Genomic DNA, 5,959 nt, shown 5'->3' on the forward strand with positions numbered 1-5,959 from the left:
GCCACTGGATTTTATGACTGGGAGTTTCAGGCATTCAGTGTTACCCACCACCAAATACTGAGGTTAAATACACTCTTAGAACTTAATGCTGTAGAGTGTGCTAGAAGGACTGGACTCGGTTGCAGTTTCCCCATGGGAAAGGACCAAAGATGGAGGGAGTGATAGAATAAAGAAAAGTTAATAACTCTGTCATAATGCAGAGCATTGCATTTGTAGTAGAAGGAAATGCACACTATAAGCCTCTAATAGATGATCCTACATGTCAAGGATAGGACTCCCAATCCAGCATCTTGTAAGCAGGGGATGTACATGAGCATCTACATGTATTTCATGAAGAGGAAACAAAAAGCCTAAAGGGACTATATAATGCCAGACTAGAAGAAGAAAATATTACTTATGGAGGCCAACAAAGAGGCTCTGTGTTGATACAGAAATTAAGACAGCATTTAACCATGGAAAAACTCACCAGAATCCAGGAGGCAACAACCACCTAGATGGTAGGTGGGTGTAGAAGGCAAAATGTATATATGGTTACAAGAAGTTCTAGAAATTCAGATGATAAGCTCTTTAAAAAGCCCATAAGATTACAGTAAGAAAGATCTTGTTGCTTAAATAAGAAACAGTTTATTCTTTTATCCCTGTCCAAAAAGATTGAGATTTTTAAAAAAGTAATTGTAAAATGGAGATGTATTTCTGTATACCTGGAAACCTGTGCTTTGTGTTCAAATTCATGAAAGTCTGATTCTACCAGTGTTTAAAAAATAGGCTGTAGACATGAATAGAAATCTCAATGAAGGATACACAGATGGCAAATGAGTACAGAAAAAGATGTTCAACACTTAACCATCAGGGAAATGCAAATAAAAACTTCAGTGAGAGATCACTACACGTGAACCAGAATGACATATATATATATATATATATATATGTGTGTATATATATATATATATATTTAATTATAACACCAAATACTGGTGAGAATCCAGAGGAACTGCTGGTGAAAGGTTGTTTCTGACCCACTAAAAGACGTCAGGATTCTTGGCCTCCGGAAAAGAAGAATTCAATTCGGGGCCAGAGACGAGGCTTGATTGCTCAGAGCTTTTGTTTAACAGAATTTTATTAAAGTATAAAGGGATAGAGAAAGCTTCCGACATAGACATCAGAAGGGGGCAGAAAGAGTACTCCCTTGCTAGTGTTAGCAATGGAGTTATATACCTTTTAATTAGTTATTACAATAAACCAAAAGAATGCCTCAGGTTTGTGAAAATTTTACCAGACATACTCCAGCAATTTACATTTTAGGATAACAAGATTAGAATTTAACAATAGAAAGATCCTCCAGACCCACTCCCATAATATACATTCTAAAATATCAGGATTAGTCAGAAGGTTTTCGGGAAGGAGAAACTGTCCTCCAGCCAGATACATTGTTGTTGTATAATCCCTAGTACAGAGTTTAAACTGAGTAGTGTAATTTACTGAGCCTAAGGAATGCAGAGGAAAAAAAGTTTGTCCTTTTGTCCCCCTTGAGAATTCCAGACCCCCAATCTCCATTTCAACAGCCCCAGACCCCTTTCTCCTCCTTGGGGACCCTGAACTTCTTATCAATCTGCCTAGGAATTGACTCTCTCACTGGCAGCATTGTAAACTGGTATAGCCACTCTAGAAAGAAGTACGGACATTTCTTACAAAACTGAGTACTCCATGACCATATGACCCAGTAATTACTCTTATGGACATTTATCTCAGAGAAATAAAATTAATTTCACACAAAAACCTAGACAGGAACAATCATATCAGTTTTATTTCTAATAGTCAAAAAAGCAAAAGCAAAACAACCAAAATGTTCTTCAATGAGTATTTTTTTTTTAAACTGTGGTACATTCATACCATAGAATATTACTCACCAATAAAGCAAGCAAAAAAAAAAAAAAAACTGATAACATACAACTACTTGAATGGATCTCAAGGCATTTATACCAAATGTAAAAAGCCAATCACAAAAGGTTATGTGTTAAATGATTTCATTTATTTAACATGATTTCATGTATGTAGCATTCTTATAATGGCAAAATTAGATAAAGAACAAATTACTAGATTCTAGGGATCATGAGGGAGGGAGGTAGTTGTGGATATGGATGAATAGCATGACAGATTCTTAGGATGGAAACTTTATCTTCACTGTGGTGGTGATAACCACAGGAATCTACACAGGTGATAAAATTGCATAGAACTATACACACACACATTACACTCCAGTATTCTTGCCTGGAAAATCCCATGGACGGAGGAGCCATGGGGTCACAAACAGTCGGGCACGACTGAGCAACTTCACTTCAGTTTATACACACACATGTACACAAGCTCGTACACATAAAACTGGTGAAGCTGAATAAGGTAAATGGATCATAACACTTTCAATTTCCTGATTGTGATATTGTACTACAGATATGCAAGATATTACCATTGGGAGAAACTAGGGTAAAGGGGATAAGGTACCTCTCTCTTTCTTAGGACTGCACACGGCTTTACAATGACCAATTTTTAAATACAATTAAAGAAAGTTTGTGGCATCATTTAAATGCTACTTAACTCTCAAGCAAACAACAATCATAATATTAAAAAGAAATGTACTATTGATGTACCCAAGAACATTGACTCTAATATGCTGAGTGAGAGAAGCTGGTTAAAAATGAGTACATATTGATTCCATTTGTATAAAATGCTAGAAAATGTAATCTACGGAGACAGCAAGCAAGTCAGTGATTATATGAGTATGGGTATGCAGAAAGGGGCAAGAGGGAACAATTATCCAAGGGGAAGGGGAGATGTCTGAGAGTGATGAGTATTTTCACACTTAAAATTGTGGTGATGGTTTAACTAGTGTACACATATGACCAAATTAATCAAACTGTTACTTTAACAAACTGTTACTTTATAATATGTGCAACATATTATATGTCAATTATACTTCAGGAAAACCCCTCTAAAAGGATCCTCTTTTCAGAGAAAAAAGCAACTTTGGAAGGAATAAAGACAAAAGATTTTTGAGGGAGAGATAATGCTGTTCTAGTGTTCTCTATAGACCATCGCCTGCCCTGAAAAGAGACAGCTCCCACTGACCTGCTCTTGGAAAGCCACTGCTCCACGCTTGTTTCCTTAGAAAGTGGGCTAATCAGTGTTGCATTTGTGGCTTCCTATCACCATTACTTTAGTCCTTAGGGACCTAGCAATAATTTTTAGTAGCGTGAGATCTTTTGGCCCTTCGGAGGACCTGTAGTTGCTGACGTCATAAAGTGAAACGTCATGCATACTTCTAGGAAATGGCAACCCACTCCGGTATTCCTGCCTGGGAAATCTCATGGACAGAGGAGCCTGGTGGGCTATAGTCCAAGGGGTCACAAAGAGTTGGATACGACTGAGTGACTGTGCATGCAATACACACCTCAAACCGCATACATTCTGGTTATCTACACTCTGTCATGCCCCTCCTCCAGCCACCTAATAGATAAAAAACGCCGAGTCCTGGGTCTTGCTTGTGGGTTGAAGTGTTGAAGAAATTTGTCTTCAGCACTCAGTCCTGAGGCATTTCTTTCCCCCACTGGCTGGTTAACTGTGATTCTGTCAGTCTGGCCCCCAACCCTGCAGGACCCTTGTCCCTCCCTCCTCACACATTCGTCTCTTCCCTTCCTTCCCTGCTCCTCCCCACCCCACCCCACCACGACAAGAGAACTTGGAGAAACACACAGAACTTTTCACAAGTTGATTTTTATTGAATTACCATCAGTGTACCCTGTTGCTGTAAAATTCAATGTCTACACACTTGGCAACTTCTCAGACCTCAGACTGCATGGATATTTCTTGAGGTCCCCGGTCTCACTCTGAAGTAACCTGGCTGCCCAGGTCTTTACTTCCACTGATGGGCTTCTGCACTTACTATTGGTTCTGTTCTGGATCATTCTGACGCAGTGTCTCATTCAACCGGTGATAATGGCCGAATCGTGTTGATTGTCTAGTTTTCTTCAGCTTTCTTATAGAGTTGGTAGTTTTTTCAGAGACATTTTTACTCAAAGTACTTTGAAGGGTTTTTTTAACCTTTGTGGTTGTCTTCAGCACCTGGAAGGACAACAGGACAACAGAGTGAGGTCAAAAAGACAGTGGTTTAGGGGGGTAGAAAATGTGATATTGACAGAAAGGGGGAGTTCATGAGAAGGAGTCAGGGCTGAGGTGCGGTGGGGGGTGAGGGGTGAGCCAGGCAGGGCAAAGGTAAGATTCTTGGGAGAGAGGGAATCAGTGAAAAGAGAATAGCTTGAGTCGGGTCATCTTACTTTGCCACCACTTTCGGATTTGGGTTGACCGGGAACCTTCTTCATCTTCCCCTGTTTGGAACTTGAGGTTGGTTGGTCTGTCTCTGAATTAGGCTCTGCTGGTTTTCTGGACACCTTGGCCATATTGAAGCCTCCTAGTGGTCTACCCCAGGCCTACTGGCCACGCTATATATGTGGCTCCCCAGGACAATGAAGGGGCCACACCCTTCAGTTTTGATTGGTCAGCACGGCACTCCCCTAGCCAATGGTGGCTATGGAGGGGCTTGGACATCATAAAGCACAAATTATGACACCTCTGTGTGTAGGACAGGTTTCAGGGAAGACTAAGATGTAGCTTAGACATTTCAGCAAATCATTCCTGAAACCTCAGAGGGTGGGAATGGGGGGATGATAATGAAGCAAAGATGGCTCAGTTAACAGAGAAGGGGCTTTCTTTAACACCCCGACAGAGTCTCCCTAAGCAGAACTGCCATCCCACCTCATTCCCCATGTTCAAGTGTGGTTGTACATATGCTAGAGAAAGAATCTTTTCCTCCAAGCTAGTCTCCAAGGCTCTGTCCTACTCAGTGGTTTGTTCTGATATCTCCCACCCTTAATTATTAGTGAATATTTTGGGTATTTTACCCAAAATCCCTCCAAAAGCTATATAGCTGAACTTAAATGTTGTTGGAGCTATGAGTCTTACAAACTAACAAAAAGACATTTCTCATTAATAAACATCTCCCTACCTAGAGCAACTGGCATTAAAGCCTGCTGATTTTGATTAAATTATTTTCTGCCAGCCCTGCAACTTAAAGACAGGGATTAGAATTAACTGCCCAGTCATGAAGGTTGCTTTTATTTTTACTTTTATTCTATTTTTGGACTCTAGCCATATTATCATCATTGATTTTTACAAGGTTCTTTTTCTTATATTTTTCTGTTTTTCTTTCATCCTGGAGTACGCCACTCATTTCCTTCCCACTATTAGGCATCTGCTCTGTTGTATCTGAATTACACCCTCGTGTATGTTTGTACTCCTGTGAAATATATGGCCCTGTTAAATATGTGAGTGTTTGAATGTGGTGCATTGTGCCATAGATCTTTTTCTGTTTCTTACCTTATACTTTGAAGTTTAACTTATGCAGTTCTCTGTTTTCCTAGTTCATTGTTTCTAATACTGCATCATGTTACATTAGGATGAATATCCCATGTATCACTTGTCCATTCTTTCCTCTCTAGAGGGACTCTTATGTTTACTTTCCACTCCTCTGCCGCAAGCAACATTATGAGAAACATTCTCATTGATGTCCCTTTGTGGATTTCTGCATATATTTTCTGGAATATACACTCAGGAGTAGAATTTCTATGTCATAGATAGCCTTAGTCTGTTCAAGCTGCTAAAAAAGAACACCATAGACTGGTGTCTTAAACAAAAAACATTTACTTCTCACAGTTCTGGAGGCTGGAAGGCCAAGATTAGGATGGCAGCATAGTTGGGTTTTTGATGAGGACCTTCTTCCTGCTGATGTCTTCACATGGCCTTGCTCAGTGGGTACACGCACAGAGAGAGGACTATCCTGTGTCTCTTCCTCTTTTTCTAAGGGCATTAGCCCCATCATAAGACCCCCATCCTCATGACAAAATCAAAC

The 5,959-nt window shown here is 40.0% G+C and overlaps 1 protein-coding gene across 1 annotated transcript; it reads right to left on the minus strand.

The window, feature by feature from the left end:
* Positions 1-3,936: 3,936 nt before the first annotated feature.
* LOC122689422 (spermatid nuclear transition protein 4-like) lies at positions 3,937-4,451 on the minus strand. Its single transcript, XM_043895833.1, has 2 exons — positions 4,329-4,451; positions 3,937-4,116 (listed from the first exon to the last, which is right to left on the minus strand). The coding sequence occupies exons 1-2, from the start codon at positions 4,449-4,451 to the stop codon at positions 3,937-3,939; spliced, it is 303 nt and encodes a 100-aa protein (XP_043751768.1).
* Positions 4,452-5,959: the final 1,508 nt, after the last annotated feature.

The sequence above is a fragment of the Cervus elaphus genome, chromosome X (assembly GCF_910594005.1).
Source record: "Cervus elaphus chromosome X, mCerEla1.1, whole genome shotgun sequence".
Classification (NCBI taxonomy): domain Eukaryota; kingdom Metazoa; phylum Chordata; class Mammalia; order Artiodactyla; family Cervidae; genus Cervus; species Cervus elaphus.